Below are 26,776 nucleotides of genomic sequence, written 5' to 3' on the forward strand. Positions count from 1 at the left end.
TAAACCCGTACAGGCCTTGACGACCACTGAGGTATAGTCAGGTGCAGTACAAATAATTTGTCCCGGGATGATGTCACTTCCTTTCTCCACGCCGTCCTATAAAAGCGGGCGCCGTTGCGGCGAGGTGTTGGTGGAGAAACCGGCGAGGACGGAGGCTCCCGGGTCACCGACGCTGCAGGAGATTTGGCTCTCCAGAAATACCGAAAGCCGGCTAAGTTTTTGTTCAGAATGCGCCCCTAACCCGTCGGACTTTCTTCAAAAGGGAGAGGGGGGGGGGGAATCGAACCTTCTGAAACAAAGCTTCGCTATCTTCCTATTCCTGGAGAGCCGAACGCGCCCTCGTTTCCAAACATGACCGGGAGCGGACTGTTCGTGTGGACAATGCTGTCCGGCTGCGGTAAGGAAAAACCTCGCTGAAGTTCGCGGGCGCCCGCGTGCAGTCGCCTTGCGGGGAGGAACGTGCACGGAGAGACGGGACTGCCCGGCTTCAGCACCAGGGACAGCGTTGAATTAGTCGTCTTGAATTGCAGCTAAGATGGAGAGAACGCACCCGCACCTTTGGCACATTTAGTCCCCTGTTACTAAACCAGCCAGTGGGTTTTAGTAACACGGTCACTGAGAAAAAAACATTAGAGCTTTAGGGGTTAAAAAAAAAAGAGCAGATAATGACAGGATGATAAATGTTTTGCTTTTCTTGCTTCCCCCCCTCCTCTTTTTTGCAGTTCTATCATTGCCAGTGATTTCAAGTCAGCTGGAGAATGAGGACGTAGAGGTAACATTTTTTTATTATTAGTAGTAGTATTATCATTTGTATTTCTAGTAACAGTATTGTTATTGTACTGTAGTAGAAAAGCCAGTATACAGTCCCCTGCTACTGTTATATGAAACCCTACAGTAGTTGAATTTGCACCACAAGAACATTCATAATTCAACAAAATTTTTACGCATTGACAAAAGGTACCGAATGCTACTTCGTTACAGGGGATCGAGTCCTTCTTTCCTGGTTTGCCACACGCAGAAGAGAAGCAGTGATTAGAAGTACTTGATCCAAGCAGTTTAACTAATTTCTGTACCTTCTCCAGTGGGAGCTACGTCAGTATGACCTTGTTAAAATCAATAGACACCAAATGAGAGCCTTGACCTTCATGATTCGGTATTGCTGGATCCATGTCACATCTTTGGAGAGAGAGTGAAGGGGGGGGGGGGGCAGTTTCTAAAATTGGGTTTGGAGAGATGGGGTTATAAAGGGGAAGATGTAGACGATGTGATAAGGAGTATTGTGACATTTGACAGTGGAACCATCCAAAGATCTGGCAGGCAGAACACATTGGGAAAAAAAAATGAATGAAAAATTTTCAGGCGTATGGGACTGGCTTGACATTTAAAGCACAATAGGAGTTGAAATGTTTTTGATCTCTCATCTAAGTTTTGCGTCTTTGAATTAGTTGCCGGCTTTGCACAAGAACTGCATTCAAAGCAGAGGCAGAAGAAATTTAAACTGTAACGTGTGAAAACGTATTCCCATGTAGCAACTCAATTCTTTAATATTTTGATCATATAAGCCCTAATGAGGCAAATATCAGGGTGTCACAGCGAAAGTTTTTGAGCCTTTTTGTGCACTGTCTTTGTCCACAGGTGATGAAATGCATCGTGGAGGCGCTGGCAGATGTGCTATCAAGGCCCCGCCCCATGCCTGTCAGTCAGGAGTGTCTGGTCATACTGAAGACTGGTAAGCAACTCACATACTTTTTACTCCTTTGTCAAGGTCAATATGAGGGTATTTTCTGCTATAACACTTTTTGCGCAGCCCACTTGAGGGTCTCATTTTGTATTTGGCATTTGCGCAGTCAATAAAGTGATCGTTTTTATGCAATACGAACTGAAAGTGGTTTTGTAAAAGTCTGCAGCCCCAACACAAGGATTTTGGCCAAGTTGTCTTCTTTACAGTATTTTATATAGCACAAAAAAAGAGGCTTTGACGTGTATATTTTCATCTTCATTGTTATAATCTTCCTCATTCTCATCATCATGCTTCTACTAATTAGGGGCTGGCAGTTTGTTTACTTACAGCTCACTATGTGTTAACTGAAACCTCCCTAAGATAAGAACAACTGTATTTCTGGGGCCCAATACCTACTCTCCTTTTCCATCAAGAGTGCACCATCCCCACACCATCAGGTTAATGAATTGATGCAGTGTCTGCTGGGTAAAAACTCGCTGCAGAGTGTCATATACAGTGGGGCCACTACCACTCTGTAAAGACTATTAAGTTTCATAGACAGTGTATTATCTTGATGCTGTCCTTGTGAAAAATCAATCAGAGCATCACTCACCGAGCATTTGTTACCGAGTGGGCGCTGCAAGAGAGGGAAACTGTACACCACCAGAGGGATGGAAAGAGGGGGAGAAAAGGGGAGTCATAGTCATGGAAAGAGAGACAGAAGACAGAAATATACGGAAAGAAAAAAGAAATATCACAGACTGATATTAATGAACCACAGTGCAGTAGCTGTCTCTTTTTTGTGCTCGCTGTGTACACTATACAGTGCCATTTGTAGGTCAGCAGAAAGTCAAATTCCATTCTCTCTGCTGCTGTAATTCACCGGGGGAGTATCTGTGGGCCAAATGATTAATTGTGCTCCCGCTTTGAAAGCGGTAAATTTCAGGGCAATTAACTCTGACGAACAACTGATGCAAACTGCTGAGTCTTGTGAAAAAGTGAAGGGGAAAGACATACCTGTGTTTCACCCCTGTTGCAGGCTCATTTTACTGACTTTCGTCTTTCCTTTATTGAGGGAGGTATTTAACCACTCATTTGTATGCATTTTAACGTGCATTTGTACATGTTTGCAGATGACAGGCTTGTAACTATCCTGCGCCATCATAAATTTCTGAAGGAGCTGCAGGAAGTCGCTGTTCAAGGTGAGTCACAGATCAAACGCAGCTGATGTCTGTCTTTGTGTGGTGAACGCGCTTGTTTACATGTATATGAAGACAAGACGGGTGGCATAGACAGAAAGCTTGAATAACAGATTTAAATTTCAGGTGGCCAAGAGAGAGCTCAGCTGCAAAGAGACGCTGCGACGCCTGACCCAACGACACAAACTCCTCAGACTACAGACGACGTTGCTGGTGAGTTTTCTTCAGTAGCTGTAATTCATGGGAAACTGTCCTGAACAAAGAGTCAGGTGTAGCCAGACTTTGCTGCATTGTTATGCTGATTTTTTCTTATCACAGTTCAGCAACATTTCCATTTTGAGGAATATATAATCGACATTTTAAAATGCACCAACTGTCAAAATGATGTATTACTTTCATTATTTCCCGTTTTCTGGTGTCAGCAAAACAGGGCTGACAGACAGTGGAGGAGTGCTGAGGTGAATTTAAACTCTGCTGATGCTGTCTGTGGACAGAATCAGGTCATACACACTGAGGTCCCTCCACCTGACAGCACAACTGGCTTTTGTTTTTTTTTTTTAAAGTCAGAAATTTGAAAGTGGACAGTTAACAAGGAAAGAACAAGTACATTACAAGTACACGACAAAAAATTCTGTTAAATAAGGTGCATTTCTACCAACTCTGTTCCGCTGTATGTTGTCTGACATCCAGGCTTAAAGGCCTCTGAGCTCTATGAGAAGTGCAAAACTGATAAAATGGCACTAAAAGAGTCAAGGTATGGATTTGACAATCGTTAATGCATACTTAAAAATGTATATTTAATAATAAGTGCATTTACACCTGTACTGACCTACTGTTACTGTATGTGTCTAATGAAGGATGTATTGGAAATGATTTCCATAAAGTCTGTCTCAGCTCTGTCAGACAAAGAACAGATGAGATAGTACTAAAAGAAGTGAGCAAACTGTTGACATTGCAGCAAATTTTGCATACACCATTCCGTGGATAGATTGTACAGTTTATATCAGTGTCACTGAAATCTAATCCAAAAGTGCATAAGATGAACATAGAGAAAATGTTTAAGAAACTTAAAGTAACAATTATATATAATAATTATAGTGTTGTTATAATACCTGTAACAATACTGGCAATATAATTACATTACAAAATAATGCATAAAACATTTATAAACTTAAAACTTTTGATTATTTGTAACTGATAATCATTTTAAATATCATTTTAAATATCAGTCTGATTCTTGCCACTACTTCAAATATTGTCAGATAGCTTTACCTGCTAATATAAGTTAGGGTTGCAGCAAAAAGTTATTTGCATTATTGTTTATTCTGTTAATCTTTTTTTTTTTTTTTTGGATTAATTGTTTAATCCTTCGGTCTAAAAATGTTAGAGCGTGTTCAAAAATAATTCAAAAAGGCCATAACAATTTCCCAGGGCCCAAGCTGAGGTCTTCACATTGTTTGCTCTGTCCAACTAACTGTCCAAAACTTGAAGATATTCAACTTACAATGATACAAAACCAAGAAAAGTAGCAAACATTTACATTTGAGAAGCTTGAACCGTCAAATATTTTGGCATTTATTTGATTGAATAACGATGAATTTTTAAATGGCAAAAGCAGAAAAATATGGATCACGGCATGTTGTTGTGAGGTTTTAGTCGGAAAATGTAAGCATCATGTAATCACAATTTTATTATTTTCACGTAAAATCCGACACAGTGCCCCCCTCCATTAAGAAAAAACACATAAATCTGACAGTTAGGGGCACAAAATGAACCTTGTAATAAACTGTAGTGCTTTTGTGTAAGCACCTTCCTTTAACATCACTGGAAAATCAATTTCTTCCAGTAAATTAAATTTCCACCCCTCCCCATTTTTAGATCGATCCATGTTGGAGGCTTTAGGAGGCCCCGGCGAAAGATCCATCCTCTCCCAGAAGAGGAGGACAGGAAATGCTGATGGAGAGGGAGAAAAGAATGAGAGCCTGAGAGATGGAGAGTATCAGGCAGACAATGACATCTTTGAAGAGGTGCAAGTGAAGAGGGAAGATGATGAGAGCCCAGGAAGTCACGTCTCTAAGTCTGTGGATGAGTGGCATGAGGGCAAAGCTGAAAAGAGGGAGGAGGAAGAAGAAGAGGAATATGAAGAGAAGAGGGCAAATTCAGAGGAGAATTCAGAGGAGGAAAACATATCCAAGGATATTTCAAGTAAGTGCATATTTCTGTCTTTTGTTTGTTACATAACTGTGACTGTCAATGTAAAAGCACCAAAAGAAAAGGTACAAAACTAAAAAAGATGACAGGAAACATTAGTATTCAAATTTAGAGCTAGGTATTTTAAGGGTCCAGTCAAGTCAGATTTCTTTTCAATCAAGAAATAAAGGACATCCAAGCAAATTAAAAGATTGACTGAAGTTGAGCAAAGGCAGATAGCTGAATCTTAAAATAGGCATAGTGCAAAAAAAGAAAAAAAAAAAAGAAAAAACAACTGCCTGGTAGATGAAACTGCCTGCCACATCAGGACTGGGTGATTGATTGAAGTGCTTCCATCTACATGATGAATCCAGCCCCCACCCCCCCAACCCCCAACCCCCCAACCCCCACCCAGCCGACCGAGGCCAATATGGCTGGTGTACTGACAGCACACCAACAGAAATGATTAAATATCACCATGTCCTAGAATTTAAATGAGCTGCTGCGCATTGGTTATAGCTGGAATCTTTAAAATCGTCCTTGGATAAAAAATGCAGTCAAGATTTATTTTTTTTCTGTCTCTAAACCTTTCAACAGATTAACAGGGAAATTATTTTTTCTGAGATAAAATGGCAGATTACAATGAAACACGCATACCTATTCTATAAAAGGGGGCCTCAGCCGAGTCATCCGATTGCTCCCGCCATGCTTTCAATTCCCTTAAAGCACAGCTAGTAGTACTGGGGGCCAAGCTGCCAGCTGGCAAGAAATATTTCATTACAAGAAGTGGAATCTTGCTGATGGTGGACAATATTCTGCCGGTGGTCTGGCAGAAGTGTTTCAGTAAGAAAACAGACATTAAAAAGACCCTGATTTCTTAATATTCATATTCCCAGGTGCTGCATCTGATGAAAAGACAGATGCACCCAGAAAGAAATCAAAAGAGAAGAAGTTTGATGAAGAAGATAAGGAGGAGAAAGACAAGAGATCAGTACTTTTCTCAAACAAAGAAGTGGAGGAACAAGAGGGCGAAGGGGAGATAATGAGAGGGAACAGGGAGAGCCTAAAGCGATGGACCAAGAGGGGCAAGGGCTTGCAGTTGAAGAAAAATGCCGGCAGAAAGGAGGTGCAGCAGTACAACAGTCAGCAGGAAGTGCCACATCATTCGAAAGAGGTCACAGAAGATGAGGAGGAGAAGAAGAAAAGAGACACTCAGAAGAGTCCAGAGGAGAAGGAGCTGCAGATGATCGCCAGAAGGGCGCCAGAGGAGAGGAGGGGATTGGAGGAAGAGGGGAGCGCCAGTAGAAAGTCAGAGGTGAGCTTTCCACTCCTTTTATCTTGCAACAATAAAATGGGCCTTTGTCAAAGGAGACAGAAATGACAAACTGTAAAGGAATAGTTCGACATTTTGGAAAAATAGGCTTGATTGCATCTTGGTGAGGATTAGATGACAAGATTGATACCACTCTCATGTTTGTATGTAAAATATGAAGCTATAGACAGCAGCCAATTAGCTTAACTTAGCATAAAGACTGGGAACAGGGGGAAACAAGCCTAGTCCGGCTCTGTCAGAAGGTGACAATATCTGCCCACCAGCACCTCTAAAGTAAAGGTAAGAGAGCGGTATCAATGTTCTCATCTAACTCTTGATAAGAAAGCCAAATTAATGCATTTCCCAAGATGTTAAATTATTCCTTTAAAAAATGACTTCATGCATTATCTTATTCTCTACTGAACAAGGCTAAGTCTTTCTTGCTGTGGCGCTCAGCGGACGGGTTTGCTAGCTCAGGGTTAGCAAAAAATCGAAGCAGAATTTATCCTACAGCTCAGTTCTCGCAAAGATACAAAATGCAACATCTGCTGTCTTGCAGGATGTTCAAAGGTACATATTTACACCTTGATGGCCTTGCTGGCGGCAAACTGTTAAACATTCGTTATAACAGTGAGCCTAAAAGAGGCAACTCTAGTCATAATGTGCCCTTGCTAACAGCCAGGAAAAAAAAACAAAAACATATGGGAACTGATTATGTTCTGATATTTTTAGAGCTGTTGTGCATTAAGGGTTTGCACATATCGAGTATATGATTGTTTGTGCTCTAAGTATCTTTCTCCCACTCCCGTCCTCCCATTATCTCCACAGGAGCCAGAGATTGAAAGCTTGGCAGCCATCGAGTCAGAGCTTGAAGACGTTGCCCAGAAACTCCATGAGCTGCGGCAGGGCTGAGAGAGAGACTGGTACAAAGTTGACACCGCAACCTCCTCTGCCTCCTCGTCCTCCTCCGCTTTACCAGCTGCCTGGTGTCCAAAGATAAAGTGTGTGAATATGTGACAAGTTTGTATCTTTTGCTATTTTTCCTGAGGATGCCTACTTGTGCCACACTGCTGCAGCCTCCCTTGTGACATTGTCTGTCCCTCACATAGAATAGCAAAAAGTAGATGCACATAGCAACTAGATATGCATACTAAAACATACGATTGCACAAGTTAGGTGCATTAAAACATATTATTCAGCACATTCAGTAAAGCTCCCAAAGGAAAAAATCTTTCTGTCAGTGATCGGTGACAGCTTGTTTTCCTACATTTCTGTGACAATCATCTCTGTCTTTCTGCAAATGTGTCTTGTCTGCTTTTCAAATTATTTTAACTCTGCACATTGACTTATGTGAAAGGTTGAGGCAGATCCAGGTATACACACACCAACAACGTGAGGTTGTACAGTAACGGCATGTATACATGTACAAAGCTCTTTCTGAGATGCTTACTTACTTACTTATCAGGAAGACGAATACATGCTTACTTATCATTATTGATACAGTTGACTCTAATCAAGCCAAGGCAATAAGTGAATATTTTTAGCAGATAAATGGCTGGACTGTGATGTAAAACTGTATGAAATTTATGTAAGAAAATGAATAAATTGAATAGTTTATCTGGAAATCTCTGTTTGATAAATCCTTTAAATGTCTCTAAATTCAAATAAATATTTGCATTATAGAATTAATGCAATAAACTCTGCATACTAACAAATTTACAACTGTGTGTAGGTATCTTAATCGAGTGTTCACATGATCATTTTTATCACATGGCACCTAATTAAAAATTAGTGAAATGTTAAAGACAAGTGAATCACTAGAGTGACGATTCATTCAATACTGTATAATATAATGTAGTTATATGCACTATACTGTATTTTTACTCACACAGCCCATAGTGAACCTAGCCTCTCACTGTACAGAGAAATTAATTCACACTGTAGTCTCAGTCTGAACTTGTTTGTGTCTGTGGGCGATGAAGCTGAGAACATGAATCATCACTCTGACACACAAGCTGTTTATACAGTATATTAAATTCTAAGACAACAACAGTTAACCCTTGGTTTTAGCATCAACATTATTCTTTGGTTGTTACTATCGAGAAGGAATAGCCAGTGTAGATTTGAATCCTACAGTGCAGGGTTAAGTGTTGTATTTTGCTGTATTTGGAAGGCAATATGTTGAGAGCTCTTGAGAAAAAGTTTTAAAAAATAAATGGATTGAAAGGAGACAAGAATAGAATTCGGGCAGAGGAGAAACCGAACATGTAAAAACGTATACTTTCTCTGGCAGCTGAAATAAATATAGCTGCTGTAGAAAAATCCCAGAACTGAAACGTTTGATGATCAGGCAACAGTACATGCAAATGCAAAGAGTCTTAAAAAGCCCAAATACCAGAAGAAAAATGTAACTTAACAAATTCTTACCTGCATGATATCGTAAGCTAAACACTGTTAAAAATCACAACTATTTGAATTTGGTTTTGTGTGACACGTTCATTATAAAAAGTAAATTTAACAAGCCATGAAAATGGCTGACTTACAATTTAAGGTAGTCAACACACAACAGTAGTTACAATACTTGTTAGACGTGTTATATTTAGAACTTTCTGCAGCAAACCATTATTCTGACCAACAATTACAACTATTGATCAGACAGATTCATTTAAGGCTGTGAAAATCTCCTCCTTTACTATTATTTATTTATCGTTCCTGGCTTCCAGGTAGGTGAGGGGGTGGACTTAAAGAGGACCATACTCTAACAACCTGGAGATGTTATTCGTGACAACAAAATGAAAAGGGCACCAGATGGCGACATTAGACTGCCTCAGTCCTCTTTTCTCCTCTGTCAGAGAGGGAGGTTTAAAAGCGCACAATAGTCAAACTGGGCCTTTTTTCCTCTGGAGTCAGGGTTTTTTTTTTTTTTTTCCATCTTGTCTTATGTAAAGACAAAAAATGGGCAAGAATGCTTTACAACAATGCCTATACTATTTAATTTAAAACTCTAAGTTCAGCTAACAAATCAATAGGAGGCTGTAGTCATTCGGTAAACAGCCACCAGCTCTGTGCATTATTCTAGCTGTTTGCTTTACAAGAACTCACACATTTTTTTGAACTTTACTGAAGAATTTGGGTATTATATATGAGAGTGGAAAGAAGATTAACCAACCCAAAAACAATCAGAGAATATTACTGGGTTGCAGTTTATCTTAATTAGCAAACCCATTCATGATTAACCAATTTCCCCCATTTTATTCACTTCAGCTGCAGACTTGACATAGTGGCCAAGTGGCTCTGTGGGAGTGATATCACTTGCACTGTCTGAAAAGTTAAACAAATTATGCTCGAGTCATGTACGTAACTAACATGTGAGTCCTGTTTCTAAAGAAGCATTAAAAATGCTTTGAAATGTCAGCCAATAGATGTAACATGTATGGAACACTTTTGAATGTAAGTGAATCTTAATCAATTAATAAATGTATCAAAAGTAAAGAGAGAACAACTGGAGAACACGTTTGTATAAAAAATATAACATTTTATTTCCAGCTACAAAGTAAAACATGTAACATTTTTGTCACACTTCTCAATAAAATAGTAAAAAATACTGTTGACAAAAAATACACTATCGATACATTTTGAAGCACAGAACAAATTTGGCTTTTAAATTAACTTAAACTGTACAAATATATACATAATTTACACATCAACAATAAAAAAAAGGAATGAAATTACAATTCTTCCAGTCTTTTTTTTGTACAAAATATTGTTTCTATAGACACTTGTTCTTCTGACCTGAATCAGTAAAAGTCAACATGTCTTTTTTTTTTTTTTTTTTTTTTTCCTCAGTGCCGTGGCAAAGCCCACTGTGTTACATATCTAACCCTAAACCCAGCATGCTGCTCGCTTTCTCATCCACATGCTGGGCGGAAACTCTGACCTTTCCTCTACTCTGTGAGCAGAGTGAACAGCGTAGATACAGACAAGGCTGACATTCAGGCCTGCGCTAACAAACACACACACACACACACACACACACACACACACACACACACACACACACACACACACACACACACACACACACACGCACACACACACACACAAGGACACATTCAGACCTGTTTGGACAGGGGAACACTGGCCTGCTGTGGTCTGCGTGCTCCCTCTACAGCTGCTTAGAGTTTGCAGGTCTGGTCTGGGCTTGGGGGGTGGGGGGAGTCATTAGATACCTCATTTTTAGAGGAGGTCAAGGTTTAGATAATGTATGAAAATGCAAACCGCAAAATGGACGGGTTTGTAAAACAGATTTCAAGGGGAATTGGGCAGAAACCTGACAGCAGGTTTGTCAAAAATAGAAGTTATAGTGCAGGAATCTCTCGGAGCTGCTATGCAACCCTCTGTCTCAGTCTATGTGGCTGATGTGCTCCAGCCATACAAAACACACAGACACTTAGACAAGTGTCTGGACTACTTTTACAATGAGAAAATGACAAAATAAAACATGAAAAAACATATATACTGAGCTGCAAAATGAGATGGAGTTCTGTTTTTTTTTTTTTCAAGTCATAAGATCTGATCGTCCATCAGTGGCTCACGCCATGTCTCCCATCATCTTCTTGTAATACATGGACTCAAAGATGTCGTTCTCCCCGGGGCAGTTGTGGTGGCAGGCACAGGACTTGATAAACATCATGTGTTTCTTCATGACCTGTCCGTCGGGGCATTTGAACTCCATGGGCAGGGTGGTGGTCCTGTGGGGGGTGCAGCAGCGGCCATCCAGGCACACGCCACAGAACTTTGGCCTGTAGGACTTGGTGGTGGTGCAGCCAGAGATCTCAAATTTCATTGGCTTGGAGAGTCTGGGAGTACGGATGCATTTTTTTCCTTTCTGCAGGAAGAAAGTGAAGGGAAAAACAACTTCAGCAGGCATTCTTAAGCAGTTTAAGTGCTTATATTTTATCTGTGTGGATTATGAGAGCAGTGCAGTTTAACAAAAACTCACCCTAATGCTCTGCTCCAGCTGTGACTCGCAGGGTCGCACCATGCACAACCGGGTCTGTTTCTCAAGGCGGCATTCACGGTTATCATTGGTGACCCTGGTGGAGATCCCAAGGCCACAGGTCTTAGAGCAGGCGCTCCATTCTGTAGTCTGAACCAGGCAGTTCTCCCTCATCATGGAGGGATCTGGGCCATAGGTCTCCTCCTCTCTGTAGGCTATAAGCACAAGGGAAAACACTGGATTAGAAAGACCATCCCGATTACGACTCATTTGTGTATAAATACCGACAAAAATAATACTTTATGGTGAAGAAAAGGAGACTAACTTACCAGGCAAAACAGAGCCCATGAAACTGTCTCTGTAGGGAGAATCACACTCCCACTCCTCGCAGCACTTCCCTGGCACCTTGACCCGCCTGGGCATGGGGCAGTCGGGACTGGGCAGCCGGATGTCCATGGAGCAAAGAGGGACACACCCCACAGCTCCGTCCAGGCAGGTACACTGGTACTTGCAGCTGCTCTGGAAAGTCTCTCCGCTCTTGTACACCATTCCTCCGAACACACAGGTCGCTCCCTCTCGAGCTGCGGGGGGGGGCGACAGGGTAAAGATTATGGTTCAGTTCATACACTAAGGACATACAAGGTGGCCTCCTGGTGGGAAGTACTGTAGGATGCCATGGAAAAAGTAAGTACTTTTTTTTTTCAGTGGCTCACCTGTGCAGACTCCTATGCGTCTGTTGATGGGGGCTCCGAAGTCACAGTAGAGGCCTTTGTGTGGGTCACAGACGTCTTTCTCAGTGCAGAGCTCCCCCATCTGTTTGGCACACACCCTGCAGCAGCCGCAGCCATCCAGCACCAGGCTCACTCCTGGGGCGCACTGAGGGGGAGTAGAGGGGCACGAACACTGGCCACTGCACTCCTGACCTGCAGCCTGAGGTAAATATCATCAGGTTAGTATCACATCCACATGTTGCATTATAGCTGCAGTTATACATCTAGCCCACTGACAACACAGTGGCTTTTGAGATTAGAGCTTGTGTGTTGACAAGAAGTTTAAAGACACAAGTCATTGCCCACATAATAAAAATCTGATTAAATCTAAGCCTGCAGTAACACAAAAACAGAAGTAGCGTGTTACTTTCAAATTTTGTTATTTTTTTTTACTTACCATGTATGAGAGCATGATGCACAGCAAAGGCAGCAAAATAATTTTCTTCATTCCAGCAGACATCTTTTCTTCCTTGTAGAAATAGATTCTAGTTTTTCCTTAAGTCTTGTTGAGAAAGTCTTCCTTTAGTCTTAGAGTTTGAGCTTGAGAAACTTTTTCTGATCAAGTTGATCTCTTGTCTCATTCGTCTCGTAGCGTTTCTCTGCTGCTCCGGTCACAGTCTTTCTATCTTGGTGAAAGCTAGAGTTTAGCTTCGGTAGAGGAGCTGATCTGAGTTCTGACTGGAGCGGCAAGCCCCCTTTATACTCGCTGGCCCTCGCAGCACGTCACTGGGGGCTGAATGGAGAGTCAGCCCTGGACAAACATGGACATACTTGGCATTCTTTCCTCGCTTCCTGACCCCCACTCCAGACATCCCACATTCCTGCTGTCTGAAGGCAAGGCTCTGCTGGTCGGCCAAACAACACTGTCTCTCTCATAGCAGCTTTCATCTGGAATGGGAGGTTAAGTCTGGTTAGAGAGCTGGGACCCCACACTGGGAATTCCTGAAGACTGACTTCACAAACAGACAGCCGGTACCTATAAATATTAATCTTAAAAAAAGAAGAACATTAAAAAAAACTAACACAGTTCAAAAATGAAAGCACAAAGAGCTTTACATGAAAGAAGAACAGTTGAAAACAACAGGAAAGAATCTCATAAAAATGCATAAATATGCAATGGTTTAATAAACTGATTGATGTGTTATGGGTGGTTAAGACTTTAAGCCCACAACAGCATTCCTCAGCATTGGCTTCAAAGGCACACAGACAGCCTGTACTTTAGTAAATTAACCACAAGCGGTTGGGTAAAGGAAATTCATTCATGTCATTAACTCGAGCTGGTTATCTATCAAGGTGCTTGTTCCAGCTAAGAGATTTGGCAACTGCTGCAGTCTAACTTTGTCTTCTGTACTTGTGTGGTTACGTCTGGGACGCTGCAGTGGCATTTTTGTCCACTGACATCAGTGGCTGAACTGCAGCTTCGAGTATTACTCTTTTAAACACATATGAGCGCATGAGCATGAATGAATGAATGAAGCATTTTGATCACAAATACTTCTTACTGTCCTTTTGTATGATACACATAACATACAGATTATTTTGTCACGACCTTATTCCTGTGCCTTTGAATTTGTACAGCAGATAAAGAATCATTTAAATATAACAGTGGTGAAAGTAATATTCCAATCCTTTACTGAAGTAAAATAGCAATGTCACAATCCAAAAATACTCCATTATAAGTAAAAGTCCTGTATTTAAAACCCTACTTTAGTAAAAGTACAGCAGTATTATCAGCTAAATGTCTGTCAGGAGTGAAAGTGCTCATCCCTGTGAGTGATACATCATGTACTACATAATTAGATCATTAATACTGTTACACCAAAGCATAAGTAGTATTACACTGTTCCACCTATTTGAGGTGGAGCTAGTTATAACTACTTTATATACAGTTACTATAGGTAGCTCACTCCAGTGGTTCCCAAACTAGGGGTCAAGTCCCTTTTATAGGGTCACAAGATAAACCTGTGTGGTTGTAAGACGATTACAATGGAGTAGAAAAGAAAGAATAAAAAAAACAAGGTTCTACGCCAAATTTAAATTCATTTTTGGGAATCTTTGCCTTATTGTGGAATATAAGATCATTTGACTTCTTCGGGCCTCCAACAGTTATTTAAATGAAAGCATATGAGTAGTTTAGAGGGGAAAAGTTTCTTTTGACAAGGCATACACATGAAATGTGACAAAGTGGCCACACACTGCTTTTTTGTGAAGGATCACACACCAAAAAGATTGGGAACCACTGGTTTAATCTTTAGGCTTTCCGCATTTTTTTAATGTTAAATCTTCATTTGAAAAGCAATAAGTAACTATAGCTGTCAAATAAATGTGAAGGAAAAAAATACAAAAATATTTCCCTAAGAAGTTTTGTGTAAAGTGTAAAGTACCATAAAATAGACAGATTCAAAGTACAAGTCTGTCAACATTGTAATTAAGCACTGAATGTACCTACTTCCACCACTGCAAACTGGAACCGACCAACCTAACTTTCATTGCAATAATGCAAACTATCAGACTGTAAATAGTTTAAGCATCAAATAATTTAGATCTTCTTTTTGATGCAAATAGATGATCAAAGTCAACAGATTTGACAAATGATTGATAGAATATGTGCTATGTATACCTCTGTCATTTATTTCTGCTAATGAATACTACAAGATGTTCCTGATGGCCAGTTTCCTGAGTTACCTGAGCTGAATGTGCAGCCCTGCCGAGGTATGGAGGACAGGTATTTAGGGGGATTAACACTAGTGTTTTCAGTTAATGGCATGTTTGTTGATCTGAGCATTAGTCTGCTTTTCTTATTTTATGCAAAGGGGACATTTTTTTTAGAGGATTCTGCCTTTGTTTTTCTGCTGAAAACAAAGGCTGGGGATTTTTTTCACATCTGACTTGACGTTTTGACTCCATTGGGTCTTAGTAGGGACAAATGATTATAAAAAGTCCCGAGTCGACTTTAGTGAAAGTGCAGCCTAGACCACGCAGGCATGTGGGGCAGATATTACAGGAACAAAGGCTACATGTTCTCTGGCTTCTCACCTGCCTAATGAGGTTTAGTCTATGACCAACTTGAAAGGCCAGGTGTGCCCTGTCCCTGGCCAGGCTTATTTTACTACATCAAACCCAGAATAGAGGATTGCAGGAAAGAGGCTAGACGGAGGTTTGTGTATTTTTTGAAAAAGTGGCGATCGCACACCAGGCCAGACTCATATGAAAGGCCGGCCTGCTCCTTCTCCAGCCAGCGAATCGGAAATGAAAAACTCCCAGAGCAACCTGGAGCTGAAGGAATGTGAGAGAGAAGCCAATAGACTGGGCTGTTACTACAGAGGAAGCTTCCCCATATAAGGACATCTGCTCTTTTCCTAATATGGATATGTTCTCTCTCTCTCTGCTAGCTCAGTACAGTAGAGGCGCCTACGTATTAGCCCCAGGAAAAAACACAGCCGTGAGTGGAACTGTGGTTTTTGTGGAGTATTCTGTCTCTCAAAACAGTCCAGAGAAAGTGTGTGACTGTGTGTGACTGTGTGTGTGTGTGTGTGTGTGTGTGTGTGTACGACTTGTCAGTCAATACAGCCTCAGGGCCCAAACTTCACCTCTGTAATGTCTAAAGGAAACAGACTGATGGAACGTACTCCAGCCACGCTGCAAAACAACATTTTAAACTTAGCTGACATTGTTATCGTACGTGCAGAGAAATCTAGTGTGTCATGCTGTTTATTAAGTCAACTTATCTGACATCACAGGCAAGTTTTTGAATGGTTTTAAGGAATGTCACTTGAAGATAGTGAAAGTGGAGTGAATGTTTCGATTTTTCTCGCCTTTTAATGCCTTTTAAAGACTACAAAATATAAAAACTTTATCAGATAGCATTAGTCTGACCAAGGAATAGATCATTGAGGATATATCATGTATATTATTAGGAAAAAAAATGTAAATTATCTGTTCATGATCATTTCAAAGTCAACAGAAAGCTAAATGAGCTTGATTGCTCCTTATATTGTATATTTGTAATATTGTAACTGTAACTTAGGAAACCTCTATTGTTTTGGATGTTGTTAGGCTGCTGGTTGTTTTGTTGTCAGACTGTATGTTCACTGAGCTCAGCCTGTCAGTCTCAGGGTTTCGAATGCAGAAATATCAGCAGGCTGCACACTCACTCTTCTGCAGATCAAAACATGAGGAGAGGCTGACTGCGGTGGCCAAAGGAAACATATGGCTCTGTGTGTGGTAGACCCAGATATGTCAAGACTAAGTATAGACCAAGATATTTGTCTAAGACAGTAGCTGTGAGATAAAATTAGTAATTAGAACTGTGGTGGCGATACAATGTCAGGGCAGTTTTGTCAGCTCTGTTTTTGTTGGCATCAGTGTTGTAAAACATAATCTTCCACACTTTCGCACACTGGAAAATGCATTGTTGTTTGGTGAACTGAGTCTGAGTAGACGTGTGATGATCAGATTAAATTATACTGTTACAGACAAAATGGAATAAACCATCAGTTTGTCACCTTGTTAGATCATTTTATATAATGATGTTTTAACTGTAAAAAGCCAAAACCTGTGCAGCTTTAAAATTCTTGTAAAACAAAGTCTGACTGTCTGATTTGTTTTTATGTAGCTGGGCATAAAAACTCCAACCAATAAAGCACCAATAAAACCATCACAAAATAAGGCGCCTCCACCTCTACAAAATATAACAGACTTAATTTCCTTTAAAACTCCGATAGCTGATTTTTTTGCCACTTGGGGGGATGGGTAAGGAGCTATAAACCGAACAATAACATATTAACACCTTATAAAGTGGATATTGTGAACTTGTTAGCGAACAGTTGCCTATTTACAAACTCAGCAGATAAGGAGCAACATTAGTTTTTATCTGGAGTTGTGTTTCTGGTGACCTGATAAATGTAAGTACCATATTCACTTTGGCCTTTGCTCTTTTTTGCTCTCCACCAACTCCTGAGGAAAAAATCTGGCCCTTTCACAGCTAAATGCTCCAATAAGTTCATCAGTTACTTTCTAACTTTGGCCGTGTACTGTTTGGTGTTTGGAAGATAGTATACAGGCGGGGTTTTAGCACTTTTTTTGCCGAAAACAGTTGCTTTCTGTTCCCGTGGCTGAAAACGACGCTGACAAGAGTGGTGAGAGTGAACCAGAACAGTAAGGTTGCGGCCCGAAAACCAAAACAATAAGCTGAAATACAATATAAAAAGGAAACTGTTGGGTGATAATTCTTTGTGGATTTGTCACCACAAGCGACCCCTTTCTTGCACAAGTAGCCATGTGATCCATCTTTAACATAAAAATATGGAGTATTGCTGCTTTAAAGATATCCTACATGGTCACACTTTTTTAATAATCCCACCATGTACCATTAAACATTGCAACATTGTGTTTCTAGAGGAAGGACATCACATAAAAGTCACTCCTTAATGTCTAAAATGCATGCCAAACTGCTATGCAGTACCACCATTGGCCTTGCAAACTTTTTTCAACAATATGTGAATGTAGGAAAATTAGGTAATGGATGTTGACGGGGCCAAGACTTGACATATGGCATTCAGTAACAGAACACTGGAAACAGTCTCTCTAATACAGCTGACACCAGTATATTCAACAGTGGTAGTGTCATGTTTGTTTCATTGTTCGTTTATTATTTTTCCGAATGAAAGTTAACATCAGCACCCTTACCAAAGAGAATAAGCTGATGAAGTGACGCTCCTAATTTAGTTCTGAGTTTATACTGATTTGAGGTCATGTGACTGGTGTAGTAATTCCAGGTCAAGGCCTGCCTTGTATCCTAGTCTGGATTTAGGCATGTTGCTTACTGCCACTTATAGCCTCATTACTTCACTGCTCATTTCATAGTTACTGTGTGACATCACAAGGCTACACTACTGTGTAAGATGGGAACTTTCCAACTTTAGGATCTGTGGAGATGAAACACTCTGTCCAGGCAACATTTTTATCTGTGCACATCAGGCTCTGGTGACGACACTGTCCTCGTTTAGTCTCTCCTTCAGGCATGGAAAGTGGAAATTATTCCCAGTTTTCTTGAACACCTAATGTGTGTGCAGTTCCATCACACCATGGTTGATGATGTCATACCCGAGTCTGATGTCACAGAGGAGCCCTCTGTGTCCTCTGGGACATCTTCTGGCTGTTTCCATGGTTCCCGCACACTGCTCGTATTCAGTACGGCTGCAGTCATACCTTCCCAGCACTTTAAAAGCTAAACAGGAAGATAAACATCAAAAACTAAAAAAGGCCGGTCAGTCACACCAAACGCTCTGCACTAAAGTTGCATTTTTGTTCCACACCAGGCCAGATACAGACTTTAATTTCACAGTGAACATTTTTAGTACACAAAGCATTTCTAAAATCATCTGTCTTTAATTTGTTTTGTGTACTTTCCATTTTATGCCAATTTGAGAAAAGTGTGTGAGGTTTGGTGGATGAATTTGTCCAAGCCATGCTGAAGTACTTAGTGGACTTCATTTGTACACTCAGTTGCCAGTTTATTAAGTACACCTAGTTGAAACTAATGCAACCCTGCAATAAAACCTGTCTTCATGAAGGTTATAATGTTCCGTTTTTGTTGATTCATCTTCATGATTTCCATATGTGAAGCTGTGGTTGTGTTATCTGCACTCAGCTGTCCATTAAACTAAATTCCATTAGTGGTAGCTGGCAGGCTATTTGAAGAATGTTCCATGGCTCAAGTCTTCAAACCAGCCATCTATATACCACTGTGTAAACTGAACATGAAACCGAGATCTCAAAATGATTTTCCTGCCTGCATTTTTCTGCTTCTTTGAACTCTGCCTGCAGAGAGACGTGAGAGTTGAAACGTTGAAATCAACTTGGTTGCGAACAGGAGAGAAAATATTGTTATTCTGTAATTTACAGACATTTTAGGCATTTTAGTTGTCTTTCAACAACTCAGTTGAAAAATAAGCTCACATTTTTGTAGCGACAGTGCACACTGCCACTTATAAGGCATGTAGAACAAGGGGACAACCCTGCCAAGATAGCAGAAGGAGTGCATAACATTCCCCTGTCACTTGCAATATGTGTGATTCATCAGCAAAGCACACAGGATAACAAAAATGTGCTAGAGGAGTAAATTGCTGCCTTCTTTTACAATTTGAAGCCTGTCTGCAAAAATACTCATTGGGAAATTTAAACTGGATTGGATGGTGATCTGTTGACATTTAACAATGGAGAAGGGACAAGTCCATTACTGACAGATGAAAGTGTTGGAAACTGATGGAAGCTTTTTGAAGCTTGTCTATGAAGAGACAAGCAGTGGAAACTAATAATGGATCTGGAGCCTGGAATGATTTGTTGAGATTTAACAATGGGGTTGGCATCCAGATGAACTGTCAAGATGGAAACCGTGTCTATTTTAAGCCCAGAGTGGTGGAAACTGTTCAGAATGGAAACATGCATGAGACCCAATCTTTTTCAGGCACAGCCTGTGCAAAATAGTTGGGTTTAGGATTACTTGGTGTAATGGGCCAAGGTATAATATATTGATTAATGCCGAAGGGGCGTAGTTGGAAGGCGGATTGCATTTTTTGGTCAAATTTTCTCATAAATCATTTATTTTGGGCCATCTCAGGGAATGCATTTGCCAGTCTGTGTTAACAAGGGAAAGGATATTGCTTTCATCTGCCTTGGACAAAGCATTTTTTACTGGCTGAAGCTCACAGGTGGAATCTAGCAATAGAGTGCCTGGGAACACTTGTACAGATATAACAAGGGGGGTTGATGAGTGGTTGAATTGTCAAAGGCAAAGAGAGTGGAAACTGCCTATTTAAAACCTGTGTCCTGAAAGTGTTTAGACTAGAGACAGTGATGAGAATTTGGGCTGTAACTCTTTCAACAAACAGCAGAAAATCCTCTCAGCTGTAGATTTACTGCCACACACATGGACATGGAAGTCAGGTGGTTTTTACTTAAACACAGCTCCGTGTGGGTCCAGGATGGCCCCTGTTCTATTTCGGTGACCTTTCAGCCAGAGGATGAGGGGGTTTCTAATTTTAGACATCATGTTCGACACACTGCTTGGTTCTCGCTGAGCACTTCCTCTTCTGGACCTAATATTGAACCATAATGGTTAGATGAAACCAGACAAAGTCTTTTGCCACGACCTTACTTCAATCCTGCCTGTTCAGCCAGTTCTTGATCACCATGAAGCCATCGGTAGTAAAATCAGCCACCTTTTTCGAATTTAAAAATTCCTGATGCTAAATCACACTTTGAACCCTAAGGGTCATGGAGGGTCTATGACCCTAAAGATGGCCTGCCCTTTACAGGTGATGGTTTCTAAATATAGCATGGGTCCTGCCACACACAGTGCTACAACTACAATAGAAGCATTTAACTGGAGCATATTCAGAGTGACTAAGATTGGCAGTTTGTTCAAGGTCTACTCCTTTAAAGGAATAGTTCAATATTTTTACACCTATTCACTCTTTTCAGGGAGTTAGATGAGACTCTCATTTGCATTCAGTATGGAGCTAGAGCCAGTTGTTGATTAGCTTAGCTTAGCATAAAGACAACCAGCCCGGCTCTGTCCAAAGTTAAAAAATATGCCCATCAGCATCTCTAAAACTTACTAATTAACATTTCATGTCTTGTTTGTTTAACCCATACATAAACAGAAATGTAAAAAAGACAAGTTGTGGTATGCTGTAATGGTTTCTTGGTGAACAATGCAGTCATGCAGTCAACATCCCGGAGTATTGTTAATAGAGAGGTTTTTCATGGAGGGTTTTGCCTGTAAACTGTTCCAAAAAGCACTTGATTCACTCTAAAACATTGTGTTCTGTTTGTGTACTGGTTAATATAACAAAATACAACCTGTTAATTAGTGAGCGCTAGAGCCAGGCTAGCTAGGTCCCCCTGCATCCATTATTCATGCTAGTATGGACTAACTGCCTCCATGGTTTCTAGACACACTCCACACGTAACGGACAGAAATGAGAGTGGTATCAATCTTCTCATCATACTCTAACTCTGAAGTACCTCAACACAATAAGTAAACTACACTAAAACTGGTATAATCTTGCAGAAGAAACCAAAATTAGTGGCCCGCAACTGAGATTTGGACAAAGTTATGTGTGCACATTGCAGTGACTAAACTCAAATGCAGTGCTTGTTTTTGGTTGGATTTCTTTGTTTTACCTGTATAAAACTAGAAAATACAATTTTTGTACAAGGCTGTTCAGCTAAATTCAGCCATCTAGCCCACACTCAACATACATGCTTGAGAGCCATTATTTTCTGCCATAAACTGCAGTTTTGCCTTTTTAAGCATGCCAGATTTGAATGCTTTCAGAGATTCCTGCCAACCTTAAAATGTGATCACAATGCCTCTAATCTGCTGTTTTTTTTTTTTTTAAAGGTTCCTCTCTTATGACATGGTTTGCATTTTAGATTTCCATTTTGTCCATTGATGTCGACCTTGCCATTTCTGAAGCAGACATGGGTTTTAGCTATTTGTCTCTAAGCACAAGAATCAGTCACTGGTCGAACATAGTTATTTTATTTCATTTCAATGTGGCTTTTATCATCCAGTTACTACATGACAAATAAACTGAGCAGTTATTTTTCAGTTTTGTCAGATTTATTCACCTTGTGATCCAGTGAGCTAGACCACATCCTCACTTTTTTCAATGTTTGAATAAAAAAAAAAACATGAACAGTTTGAATTGAAAGTCTTGTGTGTAAATACATATTCTGAAGCTTTCTGAGGCCACCGCTTTCCTGCAGGAATGTCAGCTTCCCTCTATTCGCTTGGCACACGACTGCATACCTCAGCTAATTAGCTTCCTGTAAAAGCCTTGAATAAAAACATCGGCTTTAATCACACGCTGCTGCTTTGTCTCATTTGCTGCCAAGGTAAATGTTACCTCAAGCGCAGAAAAAAATTGACATTTTGCTTTGTGGGTTTCGGCTTCCCTGACAGGTGTTTCAAGCCGTGATGTGCACCAATCCAGGTCAAGACTTCACCTTACCATTCCTCAACATCAATTAAACTCAGACTGTTATTCAATCATTCGTTTGCTTTTTTCTCTCTCATACTTTGGTTGCCTGAGATGTCAAACTGGTCTTGAAAGTGTGTGTTTACTGTCTGTTTTACTGGATGGTTTGGCTGTCAGCAGCAGAACTGTGCTCTCATGCAGTTTCATATGAAGCGTATAAAGCGGCTGCTTTTATAGTTTGTTTGTTTACTGTCAGAAACAGCGTGTACCTGCTACAGAACTTTGCTGCTTTCCAGTAACACAAATCTCCATTTACGGCACCCCAATCAAACCTACTGCTAGTTTATGAGCTGTGCCAGTTTTTACCTGCTCGTTTACCTCATATATGAACAAACATACACTCTTGCACAGAACTTTATTGATTTAGATGGAAAAAGACAGAAACTGTTAAGTGATCAGGAGATTTTTAATGTGTCATCTTAGCATTTTTGAGATCTATCGTAGCCATCATGGATACTGATACATTTTAAGTTCAAAGATAATTCGTATTGACCCTGGAAACTCAAGGTCCTTTTAGTGCCCGATCTTTTGATCATATCACATGATCTTCAGAGGAGATGGAGTTTGCTCAGTTGTCCTGAAATTTTAAGTGTTCAAATTTCAATTTCTTTTCTGAGCACTTAAAGACATGTGCATGTATTCTAATGGAGATCAGCAATAGCTCCAGGGACCTTGAAGTGAGACGTTATGTCAACTGCTATTTCCTAGGTTAAGAATGAGCTCTGAACCTTAACTTTTAAGCCAATGTGGACAAGGAAACCAATGGATACTTGAACATCTACAATTCCATCACAACTGAGCAAACCATGTCTGCTGATGAAGACCAGTAATGTAATGTAATATTATTTAAAATTCCTAAATGGCTTTTAAATGGACCTCAAAGGGGTACTCCAGTGATTTACTATTGCATATCCAAAAACTCAGGGGACTCATATGAAACAGATTCTTAAAAATGCTCAAACTGATGCAGCAGAGGCTGAGATATCCTGACTTTTAGGTGTGGGTTAAGTTCCAAAAATGTTGGATCCTACGTTTCCCACTAATCAACTTGGTATCGCATTTTTTTCAGACCCTTCCTGCCTGGTCAGCAACCATGTCTTTCCGACTTCACAGCCCCAGTTTGTAACGTAGGCTTTCTGTTATAAGTTTGTACTCTCCAAACCCAAGCTGAGAGAACCCTGATGACATCATCAGGCTTATTTTCTAAGACTTGACAAAATCCTCCAGAGCCACAGAAGACATTATACAACACAGGCTAGGTAGTGCTGAGTATTGAGTTTTCTCCGGCTGAGTAGTACTCTCCATAACAATTCAACTGACCTTCATGTGTAAAACCAGAGGAGTGCCCCTTTAAGGTGAGATTGTATTGTTTATAAGGTGTTGAGGGTTTGATGGATAAAATGAGAAGCTGTCAGAACGCTTTAAATTGCCTACAGATGCTTTATAATTAATAGTATTTATGTGTGATCATTGAAAGGATGGGTTAATAAGTGCATCTGTACACTGTGTACTGTTCTTATGTAATCAAAAATAGTAGTAGCACTTCATGACTAAAGCAACTGTATGACTACTGTTGACTAACAGTAACTGTATGACTAAGTTCTAATTTAAAAGTATTATGTGCGCAGTTTATACATAAAATCAGCCCCAAGCTTAGGCTTCCCAAACTGGCACTAACATCAATGCAGAGAAATAACTGAAAAACAAATAAAACGCCATGATCAACTGAAAGAACAATTTTCAAGCCACAAGTACTCTTATTAGGGAAGTGTGCGATGAGTGCCTCTCATCACAGCATGAGTTTTGGCATTACCAGTGAAACCTGGTCGGACCCTCTGGCATTGACGATGAAAATCAGCGTCTGTCTGGTGTCTGGAGTGAAAGAACATTCAAGGTCAACAATAGATCTGTCCTTTGATGAAGTTGTTAGCGCTGAACACTGCAAAAGGGAATGCAGTTTTCAGATGACTAATGGCAATGAACAAAAGTTGAAAGATTAGCATGAGGAGGACTGTTCCTTCCTAAACAGCTGTGAAAATATTGCTCTTTGAGGGCTTTCCCTTTTGCGAGGCTGTCAATGTAAACACAAATGTGTTCTTAATGAAATAAAGGATTAAAAAAATAATAGTTTGCTGCTCCATAAGATGTTGGATGGAATAATGAACTGTGCTTTTGTGGCTGCTGGTTTGGTGAACAAATACCCATTTGGGGAGCAAACTGTTCTCAATAAACTCTTGATAGAATTGTGCTGTGCCTTATAGAAATGGCATGGCCAGGTTTCCCATCTGCTCTAATTGTTTCCAGATATGCAGTTTTTGCACAGTGGCTAACAGGACCCCTCCCAGTCTGTCTGTGTCTGGAACGAAAGGCCTCTCCTCATCTGTCTGCGAGCTGCAAGGTCAGACTGCAGCCTACACCCTCGCCCCATGTCTAACTGCCTGTTTGTCTGTCAGTCTAGTGGCAATCAGACCCCTTTCTGGTTGTATATGTGAATGTTAGCTAGAAGGTCACAGCTGGTCTTTTGTTACTCACTGTTTTCACTCTCCTTTGCGAAAAGTAGCTCCCATAGTATCATGTTTTCTGTAGATCCCGAGTAGAATGGCTGCTGCTTTTGTGAAGGTAATGATGACCAAGAAAAACAATGCAATGCATTTTTCATAAACTCAGTAATTCATTAAATGAGGGGCAGGACAATGAATTTTTGTTGTCGGAGATACAAGTTAAAAAATGGGTCAGAATAAGATCAGGTGTTGCGTTAATACACGAACTAAGAGGACAGTGTTATATCTCAACGACTGATAAATAAGAAAAAATCCAATTGTGTCCGATGCTGATGGTGTTCTTTACCTTGTAGCATATCTGCCTACAACTGACTGACAGTGGAAAATATTATGCCCTCATCATCCTCTTCACAACAACATGGAATATTCCCTAGCTGGAACAGTGTAAGTTAGATTCCTCAGCAAAGTGAGGAGGAAGTGATGACGCAGGAAGGAGTCATCGCTCAGCTAGCTGTCAAACCAACAGCAGATGACCCAAGTTTCACATGTTTCTCCTACTTCAGCACAGACAGCAAGAAATATGTTTTCCATTCTCAGCAGGAGTGAATCAAGAGTAAAAATGCAAAAGGTTTAAGATGGTACTGTAGTTGTAAATAAGTGGTGGTTAAACCATGACGTCCATTTGGGAAATATTACAATGCAAACAACAGCCAATCTAAGCAGGTTTAGGAGTTTGTGCCACAAAATATTTCTACAATTTTCCTAAATTTTTTTCCTAAAAATCATAGTATTACATAACTAATATGTTCTGTTCTCATTACAGTACTTTATGTAATCTGCAAGGCAGCTTAGCTCTTTCCCTGAATCACTGCACTGGATGAAGATGACCATTCAGCTTCTTTAATGGTAAACTAGGGATAGGATAAAACAGAGACAAAGGATGAAATTAACATTTTTCATTGTTTTCAGCCATACAGTAAATGTATTCACTGTATCTACTGCATTCGTTCCTGAAACATAGCAAACCGTTAACCTGTCATATGATAATGTTAGAGTATAAACAACAACTGATTACCATACATAGAATCATTGTAATGCTCCAGTAAGCTAACTGGAAATATTACAGTAAGCCAGGACAGACATATGAACATATTTATCAAATAAGTAATAAAAAGAGTAAGTAAAAGAAATATTCCCTGTATTGAGATAGGAGAACATGTTACATCAACTTATTAGCTACATATTGACAATGCCCATATAAAGCATAAAAGCAGATGAACTTTGAATTAACTACAATGTCCCGCAAGACATTCTCACTGCATCGTTTGTGTGGAAGCACTCTGTTACCTAATCAAAGAGTGACACAAGGGTACGGTGCTGCAGTTCTGCAATGCATCACAGGGAGAGAAAAATAGAAGCAAATAACTATGTCGAAAAATGCCCTATCGTGCAATGTTAAGGAAAGTGATAAAAAATTCATGGATCCACCCCTTTAACCAGATCAGCACCAATGGGTTCTTCCCTGGCCCATGCCGAATCCCTCCATCAAGTTTGGTGCAAATCGGTTCAGTACTTTTTGCATACTCCCACTGACAAATAAAACAAACCAACAAATCAACAAACAGATATGAATGAAAACATTACCTACTTGGTGGAGGTAATTATCCAGTTGGTAACAGCACAGAATAGTTTAACATTTTGGGAAATACATTCATTTGTGTTGTTGTCATGAGTTAGATGAGAAGATTGATACCACCTTCATAGCTGTACAGTATATATGAAGCTAGAGCCAGGAGACATTAGCTTAGCTTAACAAGACAATGTTACGAGGAAGTCACTGCCCCTGGCTAAGAAATAGTCAAACACTTGGCCTCCTGTAAAAGCGCAAGTTGGTGGTTTACATTTTGGTTTTTGTACAGATTAAACAGTTGAGGTGTAACGTGTTAGCTTTAGAGGCGCTGGTAGGTAGATTTTACTACTTTTGGACATGCTAGTTGTTTCTCCCTTTTTCCTGTCTTTATGCTAAGCTAACTGTC

The 26,776-nt window shown here is 40.2% G+C and overlaps 2 protein-coding genes across 2 annotated transcripts; one reads left to right on the forward strand and one right to left on the reverse strand.

Moving 5' to 3' along the window:
- Positions 1-287: 287 nt before the first annotated feature.
- chga (chromogranin A) lies at positions 288-8,109 on the forward strand. The gene is made up of 8 exons (XM_040125610.1): positions 288-397; positions 723-772; positions 1,636-1,729; positions 2,854-2,922; positions 3,046-3,132; positions 4,798-5,124; positions 6,006-6,424; positions 7,250-8,109. Exons 1-8 carry the CDS (start codon positions 352-354, stop codon positions 7,331-7,333), a joined length of 1,176 nt encoding a protein of 391 aa, XP_039981544.1. The 5' UTR covers positions 288-351; the 3' UTR covers positions 7,334-8,109.
- Positions 8,110-10,238: 2,129 nt separating this feature from the next.
- On the reverse strand, positions 10,239-12,872 carry ccn2a (cellular communication network factor 2a). Its single transcript, XM_040126100.1, has 5 exons — positions 12,588-12,872; positions 12,134-12,350; positions 11,750-12,001; positions 11,424-11,635; positions 10,239-11,309 (listed from the first exon to the last, which is right to left on the reverse strand). Exons 1-5 carry the CDS (start codon positions 12,648-12,650, stop codon positions 11,013-11,015), a joined length of 1,041 nt encoding a protein of 346 aa, XP_039982034.1. The 5' UTR covers positions 12,651-12,872; the 3' UTR covers positions 10,239-11,012.
- Positions 12,873-26,776: the final 13,904 nt, after the last annotated feature.

The sequence above is a fragment of the Xiphias gladius genome, chromosome 4, assembly GCF_016859285.1.
Source record: "Xiphias gladius isolate SHS-SW01 ecotype Sanya breed wild chromosome 4, ASM1685928v1, whole genome shotgun sequence".
NCBI classification, from domain to species: Eukaryota; Metazoa; Chordata; class Actinopteri; order Istiophoriformes; family Xiphiidae; genus Xiphias; species Xiphias gladius.